The 25,212-nt window shown below is 52.6% G+C and overlaps 3 protein-coding genes across 11 annotated transcripts in view; 2 read left to right on the top strand and 1 right to left on the bottom strand.

The window, feature by feature from the left end:
• MICU1 (mitochondrial calcium uptake 1) overlaps window positions 1-3,606 on the top strand; it is a 96,561-nt gene extending 92,955 nt beyond the window's left edge. For all 5 annotated transcript variants that reach the window (XM_051618068.1, XM_051618073.1, XM_051618072.1 and 2 more), the window contains 2 exons: window positions 1,202-1,291; window positions 2,766-3,606. In XM_051618068.1, the coding sequence (XP_051474028.1) occupies window positions 1,202-1,291; window positions 2,766-2,926 (251 nt within the window). In that variant the 3' untranslated portion in view covers window positions 2,927-3,606. The remainder of the gene's footprint in view (window positions 1-1,201; window positions 1,292-2,765) is intronic.
• LOC127384109 (uncharacterized) overlaps window positions 1-7,547 on the bottom strand; it is a 24,659-nt gene extending 17,112 nt beyond the window's left edge. For 2 of the 5 annotated variants that reach the window (XR_007889368.1, XR_007889366.1), the window contains exons 1-3: window positions 3,602-3,692; window positions 2,180-2,406; window positions 107-182 (exon numbers count right to left, since the gene is read on the bottom strand). Coding sequence is in view for 2 of the 5 variants with exons in the window: in XM_051618099.1 (XP_051474059.1) it covers window positions 107-182; window positions 2,180-2,406; window positions 3,602-3,746 (448 nt within the window). In the remaining 3 variants the exon portion in view is untranslated. Of the gene's footprint in view, window positions 1-106; window positions 183-2,179; window positions 2,407-3,601; window positions 3,816-7,032 lie in introns of those variants that run through there. The other 3 variants (XR_007889367.1, XM_051618099.1, XM_051618100.1) reach the window with 3 other exon arrangements.
• DNAJB12 (DnaJ heat shock protein family (Hsp40) member B12) lies at window positions 5,561-25,212 on the top strand. Its single transcript, XM_051618076.1, has 9 exons — window positions 5,561-5,733; window positions 9,600-9,774; window positions 11,066-11,211; window positions 14,768-14,953; window positions 16,458-16,537; window positions 17,674-17,783; window positions 20,568-20,740; window positions 21,762-21,907; window positions 23,323-25,212. Exons 1-8 carry the CDS (start codon window positions 5,601-5,603, stop codon window positions 21,881-21,883), a joined length of 1,125 nt encoding a protein of 374 aa, XP_051474036.1. The 5' UTR covers window positions 5,561-5,600; the 3' UTR covers window positions 21,884-21,907; window positions 23,323-25,212.

Below are 25,212 nucleotides of genomic sequence, written 5' to 3'. Positions count from 1 at the left end.
GGAAGGAACCAATAATCTGAACATTCATTTAAAAAAATAAAATCCTATTAGCAACACTTGATGTAGCTTCTAGTTAATCCAGTTACAACGTGGATTGTGTGCTTACCTTTTTCCTGACACACAGCTCTCCAAGATTTCTGAAGCTCTGCAGAGGGACCTGAGTGCAGGAACCCAGAGGGCTGCTGTGGATGAAAGCAGAGGCTTGTTTGTTTGTTTTGCTCTGGTTTTGTGTCACACCACTTCCCTATTTTCCCTTGCTGAAAGGGGAGCTCTGCAGCTAAAAGCTCATCTCTGTTACTGCAGGTCAGACTTTGTAGGGCAGCAATTTCACTTAAAATACACTCGTGTTCCTGCAAAACCCTTTCATTTTAGTGAGTTTCTAGAAGGGAGCAGGGTGTTTCAGCTCTGACCACCTGAGTGGTCTCACCTTCCCTCCTTTCTTCAATTAGCAGCCATCAGAGGGAGACTGAAGGACAGCCAGATGCACACAAATACATGGAGGGGAAACAGCTAAACCAACCCACTGAGGGTTTTTGTGGGGTTTTTTTTCCCCTTTTCTGCAGTAAAATCTACTGCATAACCCTGCCAGATGGATTGCTCTTTTCTAGAGACATGAATAAAACTACCTCTTGCTTCTTTGCTGATGAGCTCAGCTGCCAGTCTTGGGGCGAAGTTAAATGATATTTTAGCACTCCATATTTTCTTGCAAGGCTAACCTGCAGAGCCTGTCACAGGGAGAATGTGGATGGGTTTGTTCTGCAGTTATTGGCCCTGGGTTGCTTAACAGAAAAAAACAGTTCTTATTATTCTCAGCCTGTTGGAATAGTTGGCTCGTGGAGTATCATCCCTGCAGTGCCATCAGAGGAGCTGCCTTCTTGATCAGGAGAGGTTTCCCACCTGGTGTTTGCTGTAGTACTGACACTTCTTCCCGTTTTGTAACCAAAGGGGAGGGAAAACCATCTCAGCTCAGTGTCTCTCATGTTCCTGTGGCACACACAGGTATCAGGATGTCAGTGCTCCCCAACAGTGCCTCCACACCCCGCGTGGTGTTGCAGGAGGAAGGCGAAGCCTTTGAGGAGCCCGGTTTCGAGGCGTGTGTTGAACAGGTTTGGGGGACAAAGCATTGTCTTCTGCTCCTGCACTGCTGGTGGGTGGCAGGTGATGGTGCCTCCCTTAACCTCCTGTCCTCCTTCCCTTGCAGTCACCATGCAGCAAGTGGCCAGGACAGTGGCCAAGGTGGAGCTCTCTGACCACGTGTGCGACGTGGTGTTCGCCCTCTTTGACTGCGACGGTGAGTGACCCCAACCTTGCCCCTCAGCCAGGGAAGAAATAGAGGTGGGGGGGGGGGGGGGAAACCACCAGCCACGGGGTTTTTATTGAGCTGTTGTGCTCTGGTGTTGGAAAGGAGCCAGTCTGGTTACTTGATCTCCAAAGTCCTCGATGGATATCAGCTTAATTAATGACTGGCAGCTCTGTGCCCTGCTGGGAAGCTCCTTGCTGTGCTGGCCCACCGAGTATCTGAGCCCTTTGGGGTGGCTTGATGCCACCACACAGGAGCTGTCTTGGGGTTGACTGAATGAGAATTAGCGGAGCCTTTGCCAGCAGGGGATGATGGCAGCAGCTCAGGCTTGGAAAGCAGCGAAATCCTGCATTGGCCCAAAGTTACCACACCAAAACCAGAGACCGTGCTTGGCCCCCTGCTTCTCCAGCACAGCCACCAGGATCTGGCAGCTCTCAGCAGCAGGGATGCATACATAGACAGTTGTTTGCTTTCTGATGGAAACATGAGCCTTAAAAAAACCCAACACTTAATTCTTTTATTCCTTGTTGTCCCTCTTGGTTTCAGCCCCACCTCCTTCTTCAAGGAGCCTTGCACCTGGGTTAATTTTCCTCTGTGCTTCAGTGCCACTTTGTGATATGATCCTCAGGCCAGATTGTCAGGGTGGAGATGAAAGTGAATCCAAGTGTAGCCAAATATTCTCCATTTGTGTTCCCTCACAGGAGAATCTGCTAAATATTTTGAGAGCAAACCTCTGGGGGGAAAGACTCTGCTTGTGAGGGGAGTCCCAAGTAAGGAATCAGGCCCAGACCTCTTCTTTTGTGTGTGTTTTCACTCATAATTGTAGACATTACCATGCACACATCAAATACCTGCAGCACCAGAGGGAATTTTACTCACCCCTTGATAGTCTGCTGAAATTTCACTGCCCAGGTTTGCATTCGGATGTAAGGCAGGAAGAAGAAAAAGCTCATCATGAAGAAACTCATTCATGAACCATGTGGCTCCCTGTAGCAGCCAGAGAGATTCTGTCTCCTTTGATCTGGGGCTCTCTGGTGGCTTTGTTGTTTCAGGGCTGATGTCCCTCAGGTTGCTTCTGTGTCCAAAGGTGTGCTGCTCCCTAGAAGCTAAAACCAGTGCAGTCAGCATCCCATCATTTCCTAGATCACTTAAAACAGGAAGTCTCCTGTGGGTGCCTGGGCATCTGCTTTGCATTTGTTTTTCTGCCTTCAAGTCCCAGCACTCCAGGCCCTGCAAGATGTGGCAGTGCCAGGGAAAGCAGGGCAGCACCCAGAGGTTTGGGATTTCCGTGCTGTGGTTCAGCCCTTGCTCAGCAGCACCTCTTGGGAGGCTGAAGCCAAACAGGATTCCAGTCTCCCCAAGAAATGAGGGTGAGGCTGATGACCTTTAAAGCAAGCACACCTTGGGGAGGAGGCGGCTGGTGGGTTTTAAGAGTTTCTAATGATGTTGTTTTCTCTTTCTGCAGGGAATGGTGAGCTGAGCAACAAGGAGTTTGTGGCCATCATGAAGCAGCGCCTTATGAGAGGCCTGGAGAAGCCCAAGGACATGGGCTTCACCAGGCTGATGCGAGCCATGTGGAAATGTGCCCAGGAGACAGCGTGGGACTTCACCAACCCCAAGCAGTAGCAGGGTCTGGGAGGAACTTCCCTCTCTCAGCCTTGCAGTCACCTCTGCTGTGGACACCAGTGGGGTGGCTCCAGGCTCTGGCCAGCCCTGACTCTCCCCGGCTGGAGTTTTTTGTAAATGGAAGTTAGAAATCCAAGCCTGTTTCAATTTGCAGCTTCTGCTTGCTGCCTGCTCCCCTTCATCTTTCTCTCAGGAAAAAGGAGTTTTACTGCTACCACCTCCACTTTGTGATGGGCCCTGCCTGCAGAGCTGGGCATCAAGGGATGCAGCCAAATCGTTTTTATGGAATGTTACTGTAAAAGGGCATGGCACTCCTTTTAATTCTTAAGATTGCTCCTAAGGAAGAAGCCATAGGATTCCTGGATAGATGGTACCGGTAGGAATTAGGAGCAGAGGCTGCAGCAGCTGAGTGGTGAGAGAGCACCCCAGGATTTCAGTTGCCCAAAATGCTCTGTGCTCCCCCAGACTGTTGTAGGGTGGAGGGGAGGGGTGCACCAGCAGAGGAGCTTGTGTAACAGCAGCTAAAAGCAGTGGAGCAATTGGGTCTCCTGCCTGTCCTGCAGGTTTCAAATTACTTTGTTGTTTGTTTTTTAAGAGGGGAATTGCTGTTCTGTCATGGGAACGGGGGCTGAAAGGTGTTATTCCTGTAAAGCATGGTGTAAAGGTGTTGCTTACAGTGACATGGCTGGTGGCTCTTCTCTCCTGATTGCTCCAGGTGGGTGGCAGGCCGCCGCAGGCAGGGTGGTTTGGAAGTGGGAGTAACACAATGAAATTCTCTTTTTCGGCACAAAATTATTCCTGTTGTTCCTCTGGGCTCCATCCTCCCCTCAGCCCCTCTTTAGTACCCCCGGCTCCCCTCAGTCCCTTTACTGTCTTCAGCCCAGCCCCCTCAGGTCCCCTCAACCCCTTTATCCCCCTCATCAGGTCCCCTCAGTCCCCTTTCCCGCTCTTCCAGCTCTCCTCAGCCGCCCCAGGATCTCCTCAGCCCCTTTAGCCGCCCCCTCAGGTCCTCTCAGCCCTTTCACCCCCTCCTCAGTTCTCCTCAGCCCTCTTCCTGCTCCCCCAGCTCCCTGCAGCCACCCCAGGATCCCCTCAGCCCCTTTATCCCCCTCCTCAGTTCCCTTTCCCACTCTCCCAGCTCTCCTCAGTTGCCTGAGAATCCACTCAGCCCCTTTATCCCCCTCCTCAGTCCCCTTTATCCCCTTCCTCAGGTCCCCTCAGCCCCTTTATCCCCCTCCTCAGGTCCCCTCAGCCCCTTTATCCCCCTCCTTGGTCCCCTCTCCCCTCAGCCCCCTGACAATCCCCTCAGCCCCTTGATCCCCCTCCTCACTCCCCTCAGCCCCCTGACCATCCCCTCACTCCCCTGACTGTCCCCTCAGCCCCTATATCCCCCTCACTCCTGTCCCCTTGCTCCCTTGACTGTCCCCTGACCATTCCCTCAGCCCCCTGACCATCCCCTTGCTCCCCTCAGCCCTCTGACCGTCCTCTCAGCCCCTTTATCCCCCTCACTCCTCTCCCCTCAGCCCTCTCCCCTGACCATCCCCTCAGACCCTATATCCCCCTCACTCCTCTCTCCCCTCGCTCCCCTCAGCCCCTTTATCCCCCTCACTCCCCTCAGCCCCCTCACCATTCCCTCAGCCCCCTTATCCCCCTCACTCCCCTCTCTCTCCCCTCAGCCCCTTTATCCCCCTCACTTCTCTCTCCCCTCGCTCCCCTCAGCCCCTTTATCTCCCTCACTCCTCTCCCGTCTCCCCTGACGCCCCTCTCTCGCCCCTCACGCCCCTTATCCCCCTCACTCCTCTCCCCTCAGCCCCCTGAGTGTCCCCTCAGCCTCTCTCCCCTGACCATCCCCTCACTCCCCTCAGCCCCCTGACCATCCCCTCAGCCCCTTTATCCCCCTCACTCCCCTCTCTCTCTCCCCTCACCCCCTTTATCCCCCTCGCTCCCCTCAGCCCCCTTATCCCCCTCACTCCTCTCCCCTCAGCCCCGAGTGTCCCCTCAGCCCCTCTCCCCTCAGCCCCCTGACCGTCCCCTCAGCCCCTATATCCCCCTCACTCCTCTCCCCTCTCCCCTGACCATCCTGACTCCCCTCTCTCTCCCCTCAGCCCCTTTATCCCCCTCACTCCCCTCACCATTCCCTCACTCCCCTCAGCCCCCTTGTCCCCCTCACTCCTCTCCCCTCAGCCCCCTGACCATCCCCTCAGCCCCTATATCCCACTCACTCCCCTCTCTCTCCCCTCAGCCCCCTTATCCCCCTCACTCCTCTCCCCTCAGCCCCTTTCCCCTCACTCCCGTGACCATCCCCTGACTCCCCTCGCTCCCCTCAGCCCCTTTATCCCCCTCACTCCCCTCCCCTCCCCTCAGCCCCCTGACCATCCCCTTGCTCCCCTCTCTCCCTTGACTTCCCTCAGCCCCACTCCCCCCCCACTCCCCCCCTCTCCCCCCCCACTCACCCCCTCTCCCCACTCTCTCCCCCCCCACTCTCTCCCCCCCCCCCTCTCCCCTCTCTCCCTCTCCCCCCCCCCTCACTCCCCCCCCCCTCACTCCCCCCTCACTCCCCCCCCCTCACTCCCCCCTCTCTCCCCCCCCCCCATCACTCCCCCCGCCCCGCCCCCGCCCCGCCCCGTGACGCCATCGCCGCGCGCGGCCCCGCCCGTCCCCCCGCCCGGCCGCCATGGAGTCGAACCGGGACGAGGCGGAGCGCTGCATCGCCATCGCGCTGGCCGCCGCCCGGGCCGGGCAGCCCGACAGGGCCCGCCGCTTCCTGGAGAAGGCGCAGCGCCTCTACCCGTCCCCGCGGGTCCGCGGTGAGCCCGGGATGGGCCCGGGGGGCTGAGGCGGGGGGGGGGGGGAGCGGGGCCTGCGCTGCCGCCGCTGCGCCTGCGCGCGCCGCGCGGGGCACGCCGGGAAGGCGAGTCCCCCGGGGGGGGGCTGCCCCGGCCGGGGTCGGTCCTCGGGGCCCCCCTCCTTCCTCCGTGTCCCCCCTCCTTCCTCCGGGTCCCCCCTCCTTCCTCCGGGTCCCCCGTCCCTCCTCCGGGTCCCCCCTCCTTCCTCCGGGTCCCCCGTCCCTCCTCCGTGCCCCCCCTCCTTCCCCCGGGTCCCCCGTCTCCCTTCTCCATGTCCCCCCCTCCCTTCTCCATGTTCCCTCCGTGCCCCCCGTCCGCCCTCCCTGTCCCCCCCTCCGTGTCCCCCCCGTTCCCCCCTCTATGTCCCCCTGTCCCTCCTCGGGGTCCCCCCTCCCTCCTCCGTGCCCCCCCCCGTCCCCTCCTCCGTGTCGCCCCGTCCCTCCCCCCGTTCCCCCCTCCATGTCCCCCCGTTCCCTCACTCCGTGTCCCCCCCATCCCCCCTCCATGTCCCCTCCTCCGTGCTCCCCCCGTCCCCTTCTCCAGGTCCCCCGTCCTGTTCTCCGTGTCCCCCTGTCCCTCCCTGTACCTCCCGTCCCTCCTCCGTGTCCCACCTCTCTTCTCTGTGCCCCCCCTCCCTTATCCATGTCCCCCCGTCCCCCCCTCTGTGCCCCCCATCCTGTTCTCCATGTCTCCTCCGTCCCCATCTCCATGTCCCCCCCTCCATGTACCTCTGTCCCCTCCTCCGTGTCCCCCCATCCCCTCCTCCATGTCCCCAGCCCCCCCTCTGTGACCCCAGCCCCTCCTCCGGGTCCCACATCCCCCCTCCGTGCCCCCCCATCTCCCCCTCCATGTCCCCCCCTCCCTCCTCCGTGCCCCCCCGTTCCCTCCTCCATGTCCCCCCATCCCCCTTCCATGTCCCCATCCCCTCCCCGGGACACGGGGCAGCCCAGAGGTTCACGGTTCTTGCAGCCCGAGGGGGTTTTTGTCAGAGAGGAGGGAGGGAGGGAAGAGGGAGGCCCAGAGCAGGGCACAGGAGGGGGGATTGAGTCCTCCCTCAACCCTCCCCACATAGGGGCCTGACCCACGGGGGCAGGAAAAGGGCTCACATACTGCAGCTTGGAGGCTGGGTTTGGTGATCTTAAGGGTCTTTTCCAAACCATGACGATGCTATGACTCCTCTTGAGAGGAGCTGAGGACCATCTCTACCCATACCCCGTGCTCACTGCAGGCTAGCAGGGATTCCCAAGTTACTCAACTTACTGAGTCGAGTTGTCTGTGCTGTGGAGGGCCTGAGGCTTCCTGTCATCCTCCCTCTGCTTGTCCAGGGCCTCTTCCCTTTCCCTCAAACACAGCACGTCAGCCTGTCGCAGGTGGGGTGGCTTTTCCTTCCCATCCAGAGTTGATACTTTTGTGAAGTTTCCAAGTAGGATAAAGGACCTTTGGAGGAAAAAAGTGGAGTAGCAGGTGGAAAAAAGCCCACCCTGAGAAGGGTTGCTCTTCCTGAGGTGGCCTGCCAGCAAAGCAGGTCACCAGTTTGCAATGTAAAGCAGTCGTGTTTTGCCTTAATCCTGCAGCCTGGAACATCCAGGATAAAAGAAGTGGAGAGAGGGAAAAGTGAGGAAAGGGGAGGAGGGCAGCAGGGCAGGTTGATGTTAAGTACAGCATGTTAATTTGTGGCCAGACCCAGCTGCTGGTACAAGTTTCAGGTCAGAGCTGCCATCCCAGGCCCCTTTGCTTGATGTCCTGGTCGGTCGCTGGTGCACGTGGTGTCTGTAGTTGGGAAATGTTGCCAAAGACCCTGCAGTTACCTCTGGTCGTTGAGTCTTTACGTGGCCTGTGTGCCCCTGGGAAATCTCCTGCTCCTGAGTGACGTTGGGTTTGGCAACGATTGGTGACGTGGACCTTGTGCAGCTGCTGCTTCAGACTCTGACCCTGGCTGGGCCCTACAGGTGTCGTCACAGGATCAGCCAAGGGTTTTGCAAGGGGATTTCAGCACAAATCTTCTCCTCCAGCCGGGCATGCTGGTATAGATCTAGTCCCACTGCTTGCCTTTAAGTGGGGGGTTTGGAAAAATGAGCAGAAGTTGGACAGAAGTTGGCTAATAAGCAAGAAGAGGGATCCCCAGCACACGGTTTGGGGGGAGCTGGGTTGGCAGAGCTGAGAACTAAATCAGCAGTCACTGCTTCAGTAGGTTGAGTTTGCCCTGTGCTGTGACTGCACGGAGGACCAGTGTGGCTTTGGGATGCAAAAGCAACAGGCCTGGGGCTGTAGGACAAGGCAGGATGGAGCTGTGGCCTTGTGTGGACTTCTGTGGTTGGTGTGAGGAACCACGTTGCTGATGATCTCCTGGCAAGCTGTGGGGAAGTCAGCCCAGAACAGCAAGAGGGGGATGGGCGGAGGGCTTGCCTTGTGAGAGACAAGGTTTTAAAGGCTTGAAAGGAGCAAAAGCAAAGGTTGTAATTCTGTCAAGGCTCTGGTGGTATAAATATGAGCGAGGGAAGGATTTATTTTTCTGAAAGCCAAAATCCATTAAGCCCCCCCAGCTCAGGGAGTTACTGCTCCTTAGCCTGCAGTCGTTTTTATCCCTCGTCCTGCAACAACTGCCTGTGTTGGGTGTTGGATCACTGAGTGGTTTTTTCTTGCCCCTACAAGCTCTGGGGGGCAGATAGGGTATCTTGCCTCATCACTTGGCCTGCAAGCCTTGTTTGCACTTGCATAAAGAATATGATATCCCCCCCCCCCAGTGCAAGGTCTGTGGTGTGCAATCCACAGGAGGAGATGAGATGTCCTTCTCATTTCTAGGCTCTGGGTAAAGGACTGCAAGCTGGTCAAGTTGCTGATGCCTTTGTCAATAACTTTGTCTGGTTTTAATCGTATTCTGTGTGACTCTTCTTTCTGGTGGGGATGCAGTAGTTAAACTTCAGAGACTACAGGCATGCAGGTTAACAAAGAATAAATATAAAAATGGCTTTAAAAGATGGAAACGTGGGGTGGAGAGATGCTTCTGTGCCTGGAGGAGTCTCGCTTGGTTTCACAGTGTTGTCACCTGTGTGGTTAGGCCAGGCCTGGCTGTTTGTCCCCTCTTGGCTGAAGAGGACAGTGTCTGAGCCTCACAAGAGGGAGGCAATGAATGGTCTGCAGCAGTTTCTCCAGTAGACATGGGCACCCCACTTCAGGAAAGTGAAACTGAATGTATGCAATTCACATTCCCTAACTGAGAGGGAAGCTGGTTTTCACAGCTGCTTCTACACACATCGAATACGTTGGTAAGGTGGTGCAAGAGAACAAAGCAGCCTCTGACTCACATGTGGTGGGTCCTCTCCTGCTGCCAGCAGCCAGTGCTCCAGTTCTGTGTCCCCTTTCAGGGGTCAGTGTCCCCATGTCACTGGCATCCCACCATATTATTTCCTAAGCTCTCTAAAGGTATGGCATTGTGACATAGCAGGTTCTCAAAGGCAGGAGGTGAGAAAGAATCATGTGCTTTGTGATATGCTGGAGAGCAAACACAGAAATGCTTCACTTATGGAGAGAGACAGAAAAAATGGAGGAGGCAGGGATGGGCTGCTTTGGTGAAACCACACTCTCTGGCTGGGCAGGCCTGCCGGTCTGGTGGAGATCACATGCATTGGGAGAAGCAGGCAGTGCCTTCAGTTTGGGCAAGAATTGTCAGGAGCTGAAGGTTTGGGTGAAGAGGTGAGGGTCTTTCTGACAAAGCGTGGGAGGTCTTAGAGCAGGAGGTGAGGAGGGGGTCTCTTCATGGGAGAGTGGGATAAGCAAGTTGAGCTTGGTGGTCTCCTGACTTCTGACATCTTTTTTTCTCATTCCAGTTCTGCTCGAGTCACTCAACAAGAACGATCAGCCAGCCAATGGCCAGTCCCAATCCAGGGAGTCCACAAAGCCCCAGTTCAAGAAGATGAGCGGAGACTTCCCGTCGGCCAACGGCGAGGCTGGCGGGGAAGCTCCCAAGGGCTACACTCAGGACCAGGTGGATGCAGTGAAGAGGTGTGTGCACAGCTCTCCCTGGCCTCAGCTCACAGTAGTGTGAGCTCACCAGGACATACCAGTCTGTTCACAGGGTTTGAAAGGTTTCAGCTTTGAACCCTCTGGAGTGGTTTTTAATTGGCGAGGTGTTAAAGCACACCTAGGGGGAGTTTTAGCGACAGCAACCCTGGGAGGCAGCTGGGCTGGGTTTACCAGGGATGAGATTTCTCCCCCCCCCAAAGGCATGGACAAGGACTGGAACTGGAGGCACAAAGGCCTCATCCTGGCTGGGGTCCAAGGAGGCATTTGGGTGCATTCATCTCATGGTCTTCGTGTTCATGTTTGCTTTACTGTTATTCAGTAATACTGTGAAAAATTGTGTGTGGCCCTGAGATCTTCTAGGTGGAAATGACTGCTCATAGCTTGCAGCATAGCATTGCTTGATGATACTCTGCTCGTGGTCTCTCTTAGGGCCTGATAAAGTAGATACCCACTGCAGGACACCACTCTGTTAGCACAACATACTCCTGAAGCTCCTGCTTCCAAGTCCCAGGCAGTGTTTATCCAGTCACCTGTTTTCCGGACCCAGTTTCAAGCTGTTCTTTATTCCTTTCTATTATTTGCAAAGACTGGAAGTTTTAAAAGACTGTAGGCACAGTCACTTGGTAAACTTTGAGGTTGCGAACATGGTCTGGATTGTGTAAGAACTGCTCTGGCTCGTGGGCTTCTGGAGATGCTTGTTATGTCACCCATCTCTCCAAAACCCCAGCCTGCTGCCTTCTGTGTCATCCAAGTCACGTGAGAAGGAGGAACCATCACTGGGCTGCCAGTGTTCCCAGAAGGAGCTGGGCTGCTCACAATGGCCTGGCCACCTCCCTCTTTTCTCCCCCTGGAGTTCAGCTGGCATTATTTTTAGGTCTGTGAATTAACTGGGTCTGAGGAGAGGAGGGGGGAAAAAAGCAGGTAGCCCAGCTATCCTTCAGATCCCGGCCTGCCAAAAACATGAGCGCGATGAGTCTGAAGCTTGTTTGCCAATCACATTCTTCATGCCTGAGGAGAGGCCCTTCTACCTCTACTGGCTGGACTGGTTCTGTGGGAGCACTGGTGTGCTAGTAATGCGGGCACAGCCGGAGTGACTCTGTGGGAAAAAAAAACTGGGTCACACTGTGAGGAATTAGAGCTGAGTAAAGCAGAGTTCACTGAGCGGCCCCGATGGAAACTGTGACAAGGGAGAGGTTGTGGAGCTGACATGTTCAATGCCACCTGGTTTGCAGGGCTGAAACTGACTTGTTCTCTCTCTTTCTACTGACAGGGTAAAGCAGTGCAAAGATTACTATGAGATTCTGGGGGTAAACAGAGAAGCTTCTGATGAGGACCTGAAAAAGGCTTATCGGAAACTTGCCCTGAAATTCCACCCGGATAAGAACCACGCACCAGGGGCTACAGAGGCATTTAAAGGTAAAGAACATCTCCAGCTTTGGAGAGTTGGGTGGGGAGAAATTGATGAAATTCAACAAGGGCAAGTGTAGAGTCTTGCATCTGGGGAAGAGCAACCCCAGGTACCAGTACAGGTTGGGGGCTGAGCTGCTGGAGAGCAGGGTAGGAGAAAGGGACCTGGGGGTCCTGGTGGACAGGAGGGTGACCATGAGCCAGCAGTGTGCCCTTGTGGCCAAGAAGGCCAATGGATCCTGGGGTGCATTAGAAAGAGGGTGGTTAGTAGGTCAAGGGAGGTTCTCCTCCCCCTCTGTTCTGCCTTGGTGAGGCCACATCTGGAGTATTATGTCCAGCTCTGGGCCCCTCAGTTCCAGAAGGATAGGGAACTGCTGGCAAGAGTCCAGGGCAGAGCCACAGAGATGCTGAAGGGAGTGGAACATCTCCCTGATGAGGAGAGGCTGAGGGAGCTGGGTCTCTTGAGCTTGGAGGAGACTGAGGGGCGACCTCATCAGTGTTTACAAATATGTAAAGTGTGAGTGTCAGGAGGACAGAGCCAGGCTTTGTTCAGTGACAGGACAAGGGGCAGTGGGTGCCAACTGGAGCAGAGGAGGTTCCATGTGAATATCAGGAAGAACTTCTTTACTGTGAGAGTGACAGAGTCCTGGGACAGGCTGCCCAGAGAGGCTGTGGAGTCTCCTTCTCTGGAGACATTCAACCCCCCTGGACACGTTCCTGTGTGATGTGCTCTGGGTGATCCTGCTCTGGCAGGGGGGTTGGGCTGGATGGTCTTTCCAGGTCCCTTCCAACCCCTAGGATCCTGTGATTCGTGATTTGCTCTCAACTGGCAGGCGATGGTGCTGAGTTGGGCTCTTAAAAACAGCCTCAGGAGGCAGGTAGTATGAAGAAAAGCTCTGGGGTGCACCCCTGTCTACTGACAAACCCAGTAAGTTGTGCAGCACCGGAGGCAGACGTTGGGTTCACCAGTTCCTCGAGAGCAACATTGCTGGACAGGCCCAATATCAGGAAACTGGGTGTCTTCAGAGCTGGTGTTGACACTCTTCCCCTTATTAAGAGTTTTGGGTGGCCAGTAAACCTTCAGGTTTCCTAAGCAAGCACTTGGCACCTGTGAAGGGCTGTGGATGGAACTGGTGGATAGGAACCCCAGGTGAACATTCCTAGGGCAAAACTACACCAGCCATACAGCTGAGCCCAGGCAGAACTCAAAAAAAAGACCCCCAGGAGCTTCAGTTCTGCTGTGAAGAGCCCCATTTTCAGGGCCTCTCTACAAATGCAGCAAGGATGCTTCCTGGGCAATAAGATACCTTAAAACTGGAGTTGTTTTCCGAGATAAATGCTATTGCTTGGATCATATAACCCCATTTTCCATTGCAAGGGGTGGAAGCCTGGAGTATTGTCGTTGGGCTAAAGGCAAAACTTGTTGCTGCCAGTTGCACAGCACTGGTATTGCAGTGCTGAGCCATTCAAATGATGTGGTCTGATTCTGGCCATCTTGGGAGTGACATTCATGGGACTTCTACTGGAGCAGGGAGCAAGGCTAAGCTGGTGTGAGTGTATTGATACAGCATTCGGGTGAGCTTCTAGTAGACATGAATTCAGCAGTAAAAGTCTTAGGTAAGGTTTGCTCAAGTCTTTTAAGACTTCAGTCCACAATTGATAAGCCTGTTGCTGTTAGCAAATAATGAGCTGACCCCTGGCTACTTGGGGGAGAGCCCTTGGTAGCACAGGGGCCAGATTAAAGAGGGAGCAGCTGCAGACATCTCTCCAGGCCCCATCTGCCATAAGCCTCCGTTGGGCAGTTAATCCTTCAGTCCTTGCTAAGTGGGGAAAGGCAGGTTTCTTCACCTGTAATCTGAAATAGTGGTGTTTGCCAAAGGCTCTGACAAGAGTTACGTGCCAGAAGTCGTGCGTTAAGCAAGATGCCCTTTATCCTCTGCTGCAGAGCAATCTGCTCTCAGGTTATCTCTCCTCCAAGCCTTGCTTCGTTGGCTCCCCTGTCCTCCAGCCCCTGAGCTGAGCTCCTCGTTTTGCAGGGCTCTCTGGAGTCCAGCTGTTTGGTTCCAGAGGGTGAAGGGGGAAATGTGCACTGCTCTGAGGGTTTTTTAGTTAATTTTTTTCTTACCTTGATGGATTAGCTGATGTCTTGGCAATCATCTTCCCAGTGACAGCTGATAAAGCCTTAGGTCTTGTCCTGAGACCTTTTCTCTGTCTACAGCTCAGCTGCAGTTGGCTGCAGTCTGTCTCATGGCAGATTTTGCATCACTGACATTGGAAAAAGAGCTGAACCTGGCTATGTAAGATTAAAATCCTGATTTGGGATGAGATATTTCTCAGGCTTTGTCAGCAGAAAGCCAGGCATCCTGAAGCACACCATTTTCATGGCTTAACTGCACAGTGAGAAACAACAAGCTGATATGCTGAGAGTCAGTCCTCCTCATCCAGCTTCCTTGCCTGGTTGTAGAAATGTTTGCATGCACTAATTATAACCCAGAAGGAGAACAAGTGTCTTGATATTACACCCTCCATGCTCCACATCTCTAGTCCAAGAAGAAACCAAACACCTCGATCTGACTGTGGGGAAAGTGTTGAATCTTGGAGTTAATCTCCTGCCAAGGGCAGGTGTTTCCCACTTCTGCCATCTCTGCCCCTGCCTTTTATACACCAGGCAGGGATTGCCATGAATGTTGTTGTCTTCTTGCAGCACGGGGGGGAGAGATGGGCCCTGCAGTCACACAGGGAGGCTTTGGGTAGGTTGGTCCAGAGGAAGTGGTCAGCTGGAACATGTGGAGAGAGAAGTACAGAAATAGGAGGGTGGCAGGCAGATGTGTTGTGGTAGAAAGGCTGGTTGGAAGGAGAGCGACCTGGGCAACTGGTGGGGGGTCAGTTCCAGTACATTTCCACCACCACAGGCACTGGTTAATAGCCCTTGTAGTTATGCACCTTACTTCTGGCACCTGGAAGTTCTGAACTTGGTTGCTGACAGACACAACTTGGAGCCAGCTTTTCCTTACTGGCTTTCATGGCAGGTTTTCAAGTCTCTTTTGAGTGATCTAGCCCATATTTACATGTTCTGCAGTTTTGGTTGGAGGCGATGGCACTGAATTCCCTTAATGCCACTTTGGAATCAAATTTGTCAACTAAAACTGTGTTTTCCCAGGCAGCTGCTTAACAGCTGAGGGATTCAGGCATTAGTTGTGCAAAAGAAATAACAAGTTTAATCAAGTGAAACGTGGAGCTGCTCTACTGCCTGATTTCCTTCCCATTGCTCAGTTTCATTCATCTGAGAGGGTTTCTCCAGGGATGAATTTGTACCAGCCGTATCATAATTTCTTCACTTGAATTAATGATGCCTCCTTCCACCCTCTTGGTGTGGGTTTCCTTCTGCCTGTGTTTGCCATAGGAGCCTGGCAGGTACTGGTGCTGAAACAGCCCATTGAAAAGACGTGGGTGGTTGAGGATCTCGTTTGTGTAATGAGAAAGGCAAGTCCTGCCGGTCTGTGGGAGTCAAGGTATTACCTGGAGCAGAAAGAGGGTGATTGCTTCCTTCTTGTCAATATTTCAGCCATTGGCAATGCCTACGCAGTGTTGAGCAACCCAGAGAAGAGGAAGCAATATGACCAGTTTGGAGATGAGAAGCTCAACCCTGCTCGGCACGGACACAGTCACTCGGACTTCCACCGCGGGTTTGAGGCTGACATCTCCCCCGAGGACCTCTTCAACATGTTTTTTGGTGGTGGTTTTCCCTCTAGTAAGCACCTTAACCTCTTGAATGGGACCTGAGCCTTTTGTCAGTGCAGTAGTGAGTTGTTTGGCCGTGCAAGGATTGCTGGGTTTGATGAGAGTTCTCCTTCACACATGAGCTAAACACCTAGAGTTGTCTACCCTGTTCAGATGGGTACTTGGAGAACTCAGCATCCAGCAGGTAACACCACCAGAGCTGGAGTTCTTCACAACTGCAGGTGTTTGCATGCTGGCACCATTAGCTGTTATTAGGTTGGGTTGAATGCTAGAACAAAAAATGACTTGTTGTAAAAATAATCCTATTTTGAAGAAGGCTTTTCTGCCTGGTGGTTTTAGAAGTTAAATTATCTAATCAAAACTAACTGTGGTAATGCCTGGGCCTTGATCTGTATCTGCTCTGCAGTTTCTCTGAGATCAGTGCCCACTTCCTTCTTTTCACTGTGTCCAGTAAAAAAAGAGGAAAGTGTTCTTTCTAAAGCATAATTTAAACCTGTGGAATTGCAAATTAAGTCTTTATCCTGGTCTGTCCACAGTGCTGAGTGTGATTTGGGTAGCAGGAGAGAACCAAGTGACTGTTCCTTCACTTGATCCATTCCAGTTAAAAAGACAGAATTAATATGAGGGTAAGGGCATTTTAGACCACTCCCTTGTAGTCATGTTTCCCTGGCAGTGCGGGCAGTGGTTATTTGAGCCCTGAGGACCAACTTGGAAGAATAAATATTTTGGTTTCAGTTGAGAAGATTTACTCTTGGTAGCTCTTTCCTATCTGGTATGTAAGAGCTGACATACTTGCAGAGGCATCTCCAGGCCCTTTGCAGCACTCATGTTCTGCCTCTCAGAGAAGTAAAGCTACTCCAGTCAAAACAGCAGGTTGCTATTTTAGCTCAGCCTTTTTTTTTTTCCTTTCTTCACTGTCCCAAGAGAATTCAGCTGGTTTCTCTTTCTCAGCTCGTCTCCCTTTTCAGCTGTAGTTTTGACATTATAAACAAGGCACTGGAAGAGCTCTGGGTTTAGAGTGAAACAACAACCAAAATTACTTCTTGTAATTGGTTTTAATCTGAAGTAAATTCAATTAGAAGTGGGGAGGCCTGTACCAGATAGTCTCCCTACTTAGCTGGCCCTGCTTTGACCAGGATGTTGGACCTCCTGAGGTCACTTCCAGTCTGAATTTTCACAGGATCCCACAAAATCCTGCAGATAGACCTCTGTGCCCACCACCCACTCACCTTCAGATACACCAGCCCAGCACACCTTAGGGACACTCCTTTCCCAGCAGGGGCTTATATAGCTCATCTTGTCAATGTTGGCTTCAGGTGATGAGTAGAATTTTTCGGTCTGAGTTCTGTCTCACTAAACTTGCTGCTGCCAGCACCCAGACTCCTTTTTCCTCCTGTGTTGTTATTGGTGAGGCTGAGGTGGGAGAGACAGCCAGCTTTTGTGGTTCCTCCCTGGCCAGCCAGCACCATCTGACACGCTTGGACTTTGGTGTGACAGTTTTCTTTTGCCTGCAGGTAACGTTCACGTGTACAGCAACGGCAGGATGCGATACACCTACCACCAGAGGCAGGACAGGAGGGAGCATCAGGGTGATGTAAGTGGAGAAACAGGCATGGGGGGGCTGGGAGTCTCAAGGTTTTTCTGAGATGTGCATCTCCAGCTAGTTGGTGAGGTTGTCTTGTGAAACAGCCCAGCTTGTTTCCACCCCCCCAGAGGGGAGCTGGAGCTGTAGGGAGTGAGTGGCTTTCAGAATTTGCACCAAGTTGGAGTTTAATTGACTGGTGGTTGTTGTCTTGATGACTCTCACAGTGGGGAAAATGCTGGTGTGTTTTGAGACAGTGCTGCCATGAAATGAGGTGGCACCAGTAAAGGGGACCTGTCCTTACCACAGAAGGAGCGTTTTCTTTCAGATTTAATTCTGTCATTTCAAAAGGCAAACCCACTTTTCAGATAATATGGGTGCTTGTGGCTCCTCCCAGCACGAACTCATTCTCCCTTTTATTCCAGTCTTGAAGATGGGGTGTTTCTAATCTGTGATGCTTAATTAACCACGGAAGGCACTTTGTAGCATGAGCTATTTTTGTGTTCCCATCACAGAAAAATCTAAGTATATCTCCAGCACTCCAAGCCCTCTGGTCTAGAGAAATGAGAATGAGACATGTACTGTTTAAGAGACCAGGGTTATGGATTGAAGATAACTATTTTCTGGGGATAGTCAATTATATTCTTTTGAAAAAACAAACAAGCAACACCTTCCTGAATATTTTTTCTCAGGCTTAAAGAGGAAAATATACTCTTCTGGCACTGAAAGGAGCTCAGGAGATGTGGTAGAGGGGGGATATTACTTTCCTCTGCCAGTGAGGAGGGGAGAAGGCTTTCCATTAAACCAGTTCTGCTCACTAGTACGAGCAGGACAGAAACCACATGCTCTAGTACAACAAAATCCAGGCATGAGGCTGTTGAAATTCAGTGTCAAGATTCCCCCTGCCACTCCCCTCTGCCCTTTGTCACATCTGGAGAAGGGGCAGTGGGTTTGGACCTTTGGAGACATGCTGCCCTTTCAGGAGGGGAGGAGGGGGGGGCTCTGGGTTGCTTAGTTCCCCCCAACTATTTTGGGATGTCTCCTAAGCTCAAAGCTGGGGAAAAGCAGGAGAATCAGGGTGGTGTTAGGGCTGGGAGAGAGAGCTACATGGATGGGTGGCACTCCACTGTGTGTTTCTGTTCCTTCAGGGTGGCCTTGGACTGTTTGTCCAGCTGATGCCCATCCTCATCCTGATCATTGTGTCTGCTCTCAGCCAGATGATGGTCTCCAGCCCACCCTACAGTTTGAGCCAGAGGCCGTTAGTACCCATTACTTTAAAATTTATCAAGCTGGGGAAGGGGTTGGGTTCTGGATGGCAGGGTGGCGGGTGGGGATCTAGGCTGTTTGTTTTTCCTGCCTGTTTTTTTTCCCCCCCTCCTTTGTCTCATCACACGGTTGCTCTTGCTGCCAGATGTCTCACACATCAGTGAAGGCCTTCTGGTTCTCAAGCACAGGTCTTGAGGTGGAAGGTGTGGGGAAGGTTGGAGGGTGCTCTTCGGCAGGGACCTTCTGCAGCCTGTCCCCACAGCTGGGTGTCTCCTAGAAAGGGGCACACAAATGGACTTGGAGAGGCTGTAGCCCAGCACCCAGATCCCCTGTGCAGAATTAATTGACATGTAGAGTTAGACTGGGGTGTGAAAAACAAAAGCCAGATTGGTTCTTCATTAAGGCCTCAGTTTATGCCTAGCACGAAGCAAAAGAGGAAGAGAAGGAGGAGCAAAAGCTACTCCTGTAGAATAAGACACTCCCCAATAAATCCCCTTTTTTTTTAATCTGATTTAGCCATGCAATAGCTGTGGCCAGACCTTTGCTCTGTGAAAGTGAAGCTGTTTCATTCTAGATCCTGTGGAAATGCCCTGATCTGCTCACTTGGCTGCCAAAGGAAATGAGTCTATTCTTACTCACTTTGCAGTGCCAACAAGGAATGGGAAAACAGGCTTGATTTCTGGCTGCTTGCATCATTCTTGACAAAAGCCTGATGTATTTTCAGTGGAAGTTCCTTATGTGTGTTTAAGGAGGGTAGACTTGGTTATATTTAGTTTCACAGGTGACGTTTGCTGTTGATTATGTTAATTACTATAAAACCCAGCTTAGCTTTCAGGTCCAATTAGTGCTGGGAACTGAAAGATGGAGCAGTTTGGAAGAAGGCAGAGCTCAGGGTTATTCAAAGAGCCTAGAGAGTATTGAGCTGTGATTTCTGCAGCTGGTGAAGAGGCAATTTATGGGGCAAGGAGACGTTCAGTGGAGGGCAGCAGGCAAACCAACATCCAGGATATTGGAGAAGAGCAGCAAATGAGCTGATTCAGTCCTCCCTCATTCTTCCTGAGACACCGAGGCAGTTGAGAGGAGCACAGAAGGCTGCTGTGCCAGCAGATGGTGCTGCTGGGCTTGTGCAGGCAGCCAGGCCCCTTCTGCTGCCTGATGTCCAGGGAATTGCTGGTTGGCAGGACGCTGGAGCTCACTGCACTCAGCTCAGTGAGTGGGAAGTGAGAAGCTTTTGCACTTGGTGAGGTTTTGATGGCACACGGAGATTTTAATGCCACTTCTCGAGGGCGGGGCTGTCACTGAGAAAGGCAGAGTCCCAAAGAACTGTTTGCCCCTCCTTGTTGCCTTTATAAATCTCTTCCAAAAACGAGCTTTCTGCCAAAAGACCTGTCTGCCTGTGGGCCTGTCTGTGCCACCATGTGCTTCAGTAACACCTCAGCAAATTTGCCTGGTGTAATTGCATGTCTGGCTTCAGGTGGCAGGTTTCTTGTGCCAGGTCCTGCCCCTGTTTCCATGCTGCTGAAGCTCTGCAAGTTTAAATACTCCTCCTCTGAGGACACACTTGGTAGCTTCCATAGCTCATCTTTATACAGAACAGGAATATGGGCTTTGGGATCTGTCTTGACAGGTAAAATAGTGAGCTGAGCTTCTCCCAGACTGCATCTGCCAGCAGGCACTTTTGGTCTTTATCTCAAAAAATGCCAGGAGAGCCTTTTGGTCACGTTCAGTCTATCTGGTTACCCACCCCTCGTCCCCGAGTGCTGGACCTTGATGAAACATGCAGGAGTCTTTGAATCACTCCTGTAAACCCTGATAACAGACTGAAGGGTGAGCCAGATGAGTTCATGTTTACACCTGGTTTAAGAATCAGGCTCACATTTAATTCAGCAGCCAGCTGGTATTTATTGTGGGAAGCTTTGGGCACGTCTCCAGCTGGAGCAGTTCCTGATGAATCCAGTGCTGGGGCACGGGTCCTGTGTTACAGCTTGCACACACACCCTAGTGAGTAGCTCTAGGTTTGCTGGAGTGTTGGGGAAAATAAGTGCAGGGCTCTGTCTGAAATGCAAATCCAGGGGGGGAAGGTAGGGTAAGATGAGATTTCCTTCTAGAAAGTGCTTTCTGTACTCGTCTGTGCAGGCTCGAGTGCTGAGCAGGTCCGATTTTTTTTTCTTGCCACAAGGGTATTTGTTGCAGCATGTGATGTGGTGGAGGAAACTGACACTCTTGGGCTTAGCAGAGAGGTCTGAGTTTGACCAGCAGGCAGCCCTGCTGAGCAAGGGGGGGCTGCTAGGGAGCTGTGGCAGCCAGCTCCCCGCCCCCAACTCTGCCAGGCTTCTCTCCTGCCTCGCTGGCTGCTCTCACTCTGCACAAGCAGCAGCTCCTGAGCTCTGTAACCATCTCAGTAACCATCCTTGGGCCTCACCACCAAAAGCAGATGACGGTGTCGTCAGCGAGGAGATTGCAGAGAGATGTAATTAGTGCTGAAAATTCTAATGAACACTTTATTTTAAGTGGGTTTAGGCCTTGGGCAGTCTGCCTCAGAGTTATGTCTGTGTTCAGAGCTCTGCCCACCTAGCTAGAGGCCTGGCAAGTTTTCTCTCCCTGCATTGGCATTTCTTTTCCACCAGAAATGCTTTCTCCTGTGGCTGCAGAGGAGTGATGTCTTGTTTTCAGCAGCTTGATATCATGGCATGTTGTGCATCAGGAAGAGCTGGGAGCTGTTTGCTCTGCCCTTGAAGCGTGTCCTACACTGTTCTGACTCTTCTCCCTCAACTAGGTCTGTGGGTCACGTACACAGGAGAGTGACAGAGCACTTGAAAGTCATCTACTATGTATCTGAGAACTTTGCAGATGAATACACGGGCACGAACCTGAAAAGTGTGGAGAGGAGTGTGGAGGATGATTACATTGCAAACCTTCGAAATAACTGCTGGAAAGAGAAGCAGCAGAGTGAGTAGTGGGGGGGGTCAGGACCAGAGGGTCTGGGCTGCTGCATGAAGCTGGAAGGGTCTTTTTCTGGGGACTGGGTTATGCTCAAGTGACGTTGGAATGTAATGTAAACACATTTCCTCTGGTGTTGGCTGGTTTTTGTTGGTTTTTTTCTGTCGACGACTTTGTGACAAATCCTGTATGTGGGTTTTTTTTTTACTTTGGTTTGTTTTTCCAGTGCTGCTGTAGAACTGGTCAGACAGCAGTTGTGCCCTGCAGCTTCCCTGCTGTGTCAGTTGGATATCTCTGCTTTCCAGTGGAGTGGGGAAGGTTGCAGACACTTCATTTTCAGGGGGCCACCCACCCTGATAGCTCTGTGTAACGTTTTAGTGTTGGAGGACCCTGTCTGAAAGCCTGCTGCCCCTGATGCCCTCCACCCCTCATCCTGTCCCTGCTCAGAGGGTGCTGGTGGCAGGGCTGGCATCGCATGTGGGGTCAGGAGGGACAGCTGCCCAGCCTGGCAGCTGGAGAGACAACCTGGCTGCCCAGCCAGGCAGCAGGGTGGTGAGGGCAGCAAACTCTTTGCCAAGTCCCAGGGGTGACCTGACTTCTCTGCCTGCCTGTTCCCAGCAGGTGATGATCCCAGCTCTTGGAGCAGTGGCCGGGGGAGGATTTTGAGAGCCTGGGATGTAGGAGGGGCTGCTAGATCCCCCAGTGGTGCCAGATGAGGCCAGTACACTGAGCTCTGTGGTTCTTCCCCATGCTTTTGGGGTAACCTTTGTGTAGGCTGCCTCATGTCCCTCCTGGGATTAGGGGCAGGTCCTGCCAGGTTCCCAGGGCTTTCCCTGGGATGGATGAGCTGTCAGCAGATATTACGCCCATCCTGTCCTAAAGGGCACGGGGCACTTCCTCAGCCTCATCCTGTGCTTCAGGGAGCCTTGAAGTGCCTCCTGTTCCCAAGCAGAGCCCATAGTGGGATGTGTCCTAGTGGGTGGGTCTCCTTCCTCATGGCCTCTGTAACTCTGGGCTTTTCCCTCTGCAGAGGAAGGCTTGTTGTACCGGGCACGCTACTTCGGAGACTCGGATCTGTACCAGCGAGCACAGAAGATGGGCACCCCCAGCTGTAGCAGACTGTCAGACGTTCAAGCCTCTCTGCACGGATAGTCACCACCAGCCCACTCCACAGAGGTCTGAGTACCAGCTGGTGATGCTTCCCCTGGCAGCAGAGCAGGGCACCCTAGTGCTTGTCACACTCACTCAAACCCCTGCCCGAGACGCAGACCTCCGCGAGTCTCCTCTGGATGCGTCACGGGGTGGGGGGGGGGGAAAGGAGCACCCCCCTCCCTCAGGCGTGCACTCGTTAATTGAGAAATTGATTTGGTTTAGCTTGCATGCCAACACCCTTGGCTCTCTCCCAGCTCCCTGTTTTCTCTGGCACTGTGGGTGTCGGGTCTCTAGGAACAGAGCAAAAGGCCCCGGGCGTGTTGGCGACTCAGCTGCGCATTCCATGTCGGGGCCGCGCGCGCCTCGGCTGCTTGGAAGTGTTTTACTGGCCCTGGCAGCCAGACACCACCTCTTAATGAACCTTTTTTTGGTTGCTTTATTGTCTGTTTTACTGAAAAAGCTGTTATCCCCTGGCACTTGGTGCACTATGATGACAGGGACCGGATTCCTACCAAGCAGATGTTCCTTGCCCCCTTTCCCCCCCGTTGCCTCCCCGTGACACTTAAGTCGAACAAAGCAAATGGCCAGAGCTCACAGCAGGTTGTAGAAGTAACTGGCTGTGTTAAACTGGGAATCAAAGAGAAAACAGCTTGAGGGGGAGTCTGGAAGAGGTGGGGGAGGCAGGGCATGGAGAGCTTGAATTAGGTCCAGCCCAGATAGTACGTGTGAGACTGAGTGTGCTGGGCCGTGGCAGAACTGGATAAAAATTGTGAAAAGAATCGGCGCGGAGTTTGGAGCCCTTTTTCTGCCCAATTGTCTGAGCTGATTTTGCCTGCCAGATACTGCTGGGATGGCTGTAAAGCCCACCACAAAATTACTTGAAAACAGGGTTTCTGTAGAAAATAAATCAGAGGTGAAGCTTGCACCAAGTGTTAGTTGTGTGGACACCGTTTAGGCTTGCAGAGACTTTGTGGGGATGTTGGACGTCTGGCTGCTTGATCTGTAGACACCGAGTGAGGAGGTTTAGCAGGGGAGTTTTTGTTTGGTTTTTATTTTCCTTGGCCAGAGGAGCACATCTGAAATCCTGGCCTTTAAAGCCAATCCTCAGGGTTACGTTTGGCCTTCCGGATTGTTGGGGGTTTTTTTGGGGTGTATCCTGTTGTTGGAACCATCCTTATCTTGATAGGCCCGTTCTCTTGAGAACTGCGCCTCTCTTTCACAAGAGACCAGCATTAATTACCTGCTCTTCTTTCATCCCCTCTCTGTCCCCGTGGTCTGGAAAGAGCTGCTGGTGGGCAGAGGGTCCTGCTGCAGTGTGAAGTAGCACGACTGAAAAAGCTGCTGCCTGTGATGGGTTGGGAGGAGGGGGGAGAAGAGAGAGGAGGGACGGTGACGTTCGATGGTCCGGAGACTGACCCGGCTGCTGCTTTCATTCCCAGACTCTTGAAACGCCTGAAGACTCTCGGTGAAGTGCACTGAGCCCTGGTGACAGACTTGATATTTAAAAGAATCAAACCTTATCTTTCAAATTGGAAAATGAGCAACGCACAACCGCCCTCTTTCTTCTCTCTGCCTGTCTCCGCCGTTCGACCTGCGTCTCAGGCAGCGAATCAGGACAGGAAGTCAAGCTGCCTGGCTTCCTCCTCCCCTTCCCACGCCGCTAGCGTGCGACAGTCTCCTTGCTCCTGGGATCTCACAGCCCTGAGAACAGTAGAGTGTTAAATTACACAAACTTAACTGCAGAGGCCACGAAGCAGGAGACCCTTCCCGACTGCGCTGGTCACTGCCGACGGAGAGAGAAATCGGGACGATTTGGTGATAGAACAAAACTCTGAAAAAAAAAAAAAGAAAATATAATCTATTTAGAATTAATTTATAGCTGTATATATGTTGTACTTTTAAACTATGCAGGGGTTGGATGATTAAATTATTTTGTTTTCTGCCTGGCTTGGTAAGCAGGGGAGCAGGAAGTCCCTTGCCGGGGTGTCTCGCTCTGCAGCGCTTTCCTGCCCGACACACTCAAACAAGACTCGTTTTGCAGTTCCTGTCCTTTGCTTCCTGGAGGCCAGTGGCATTTCTGCAAGCTTGGGATGTCCACACCTGCCCATGGGCTTTTAATAAAAGAAATTCCCAGTCTGGAGGGGCTAACAAACAAAAGGCATCAGGGACACTGTCCAGATCTGTGGTGTGGTTGTGCAGCGTCAGCGGGTCAGCTGAGCCCCGGCGTCCCGCTCGGTGGCGGGAAGGATTGTCCTGGATGCTTTTTTTTTTTTTGCTCGCCAGTCATTGGGTTTGTGCACGTAACTTCTTTCTTTCTTTTTTTCCGCAGAGTCTGCTTTAATTTTGCCTCGTAATCAGCGGGCAGTGGTGGCTCTGCAAAGAGGGTTTGCCACCAGCTGTCTCCCTTTGTTGGGGTTGGTGCGCGCGTGTGTCTGCGTCCCGCGCTTGGGGTTCCTCACCCAGCAGGTTGGCAACGTGGCCGTGGCCTTGACACCAACGTTTCCTAGAGGAGACCTGGGAAATGCTTCTAATTCCTAAGAAACTGAGCTTTCTGTTGCTTCTGTTAAAAGAAGTGTTCCTAGGGGAGGTGGTCAGGGTGGGCCTGACCTCTTCCTCCGTCCCCCCCCCGAGCTCTGCAGCGCGTCTCACTCGGTCGCGGTTGGGCAGGTCCAAGTGATGAGCTGACTCTTCAAAGCCAGCACAAGCAGGGCTACCTCCTGTGGAATAAACTGGATATTTTTTCCTTCTTTTTTTGGTACTCTGCAGTTCCATTTTTGTCTAAAAAGACATTTCCAGTGAGAACCATCCCCCAGCACCCTCGGAGGAGCGAATCAAAAGCGCGATGGCTGCTGGGTGGAAGAGGTGAGATGGTTTTATTCCTTTGTCACGAGGAGCCCACCTGCTCTGTCTTCAACTACTGATTGATTTTGCAGTCTTACCAGCCCTCCCGTTAACTGCAGGCCTTCTCATCCCACAGCCACCATGACTTGGCCCTGATTTTAAGGAGGTTTTTCTTCTTTTAAGGAGGTTTTTCTTCTTTTTTTTTCCAATGACTCCTCTAGCTTTGGAAGGAATTGGGTGGATGTGAAGCCATCACGGGGAGAGGGTTAAATGAAGATCACCTTTGCAGAAGGTGTCTTGCCAGCATTCCTTGCCCAGAGCCTGCCCACCAAAACCTTTTGGTTCTTTTTTTTTTTCCAAGTAGACACACAGGGATAATAACGAGCGAGAAGGCGTAGATCCTACCGGATGCTCATGGAGGCTGTATCTCCCCATTTAGGATTAATTATACAATTGTACATCTATAAATAAATGTTTATAATGTGAAA

This window comes from Apus apus, chromosome 4 (genome assembly GCF_020740795.1).
Source record: "Apus apus isolate bApuApu2 chromosome 4, bApuApu2.pri.cur, whole genome shotgun sequence".
Classification (NCBI taxonomy): domain Eukaryota; kingdom Metazoa; phylum Chordata; class Aves; order Apodiformes; family Apodidae; genus Apus; species Apus apus.
This window is presented reverse-complemented; position numbering and strand designations above follow the sequence as displayed.

Bases quoted from the DNA above. Each gene is read 5' to 3' on its own strand.
- DNAJB12 (XM_051618076.1), top strand. From the start codon at position 5,601: ATGGAGTCGAACCGGGACGAGGCGGAGCGCTGCATCGCCATCGCGCTG. The intron at 11,212-14,767 runs GTAAAGAACATC...TCAATATTTCAG, and splicing joins GGCTACAGAGGCATTTAAAG to CCATTGGCAATGCCTACGCA. The intron at 16,538-17,673 runs GTAAGTGGAGAA...CTGTTCCTTCAG, and splicing joins GGAGGGAGCATCAGGGTGAT to GGTGGCCTTGGACTGTTTGT.